This window comes from Aptenodytes forsteri, unplaced genomic scaffold (assembly GCF_000699145.1).
Source record: "Aptenodytes forsteri isolate BGI_AS27 unplaced genomic scaffold, ASM69914v1 Scaffold66, whole genome shotgun sequence".
Lineage (NCBI taxonomy): Eukaryota > Metazoa > Chordata > Aves > Sphenisciformes > Spheniscidae > Aptenodytes > Aptenodytes forsteri.
Genome location: NW_008795131.1, coordinates 822,392 through 822,721, shown reverse-complemented (window position 1 = coordinate 822,721; position 330 = coordinate 822,392). Strand labels below are relative to the sequence as shown.

General features: G+C 75.5%; 1 protein-coding gene across 1 annotated transcript in view; it reads left to right on the top strand.

Annotated features, from left to right (window-relative positions):
* The window catches only part of ABHD15 (abhydrolase domain containing 15), a 5,074-nt gene that overhangs the window by 2,191 nt on the left and 2,553 nt on the right, over window positions 1-330 (top strand). The window contains 1 exon segment of the mRNA XM_019471763.1: window positions 8-321. Coding sequence (XP_019327308.1) covers window positions 8-321 — 314 coding nt within the window.

Here is a 330-nt window from a genome sequence, read left to right as displayed (position 1 = left end):
CCACCAGCTGGGAGGCCTACTGGGAGCGCAACGAGCCCCTGCGCGACGCCGACGAGGCGGCCGTGCCGGTGCTGTGCCTCTGCAGCGCCGACGACCCCGTCCGCGGCCCCCCGGCCCGCAGCCTGCCCCTGGAGCTCTTCCGCAGCAGCCCCTACTTCTTCCTGCTGCTGACCCCGCGCGGGGGACACTGCGGCTTCCCCCAGCGGGGACCGGGACGCTGCTGGGGCCACGAGGCTGTGCTGGAGTACTTCAGGGCCATGGCCGAGTTCCTGCGGGCAGAGGAGCGGAGGAAGGGGCTGCCGCGGCCCCGCAGGTGGGGGGGTCCCGGCG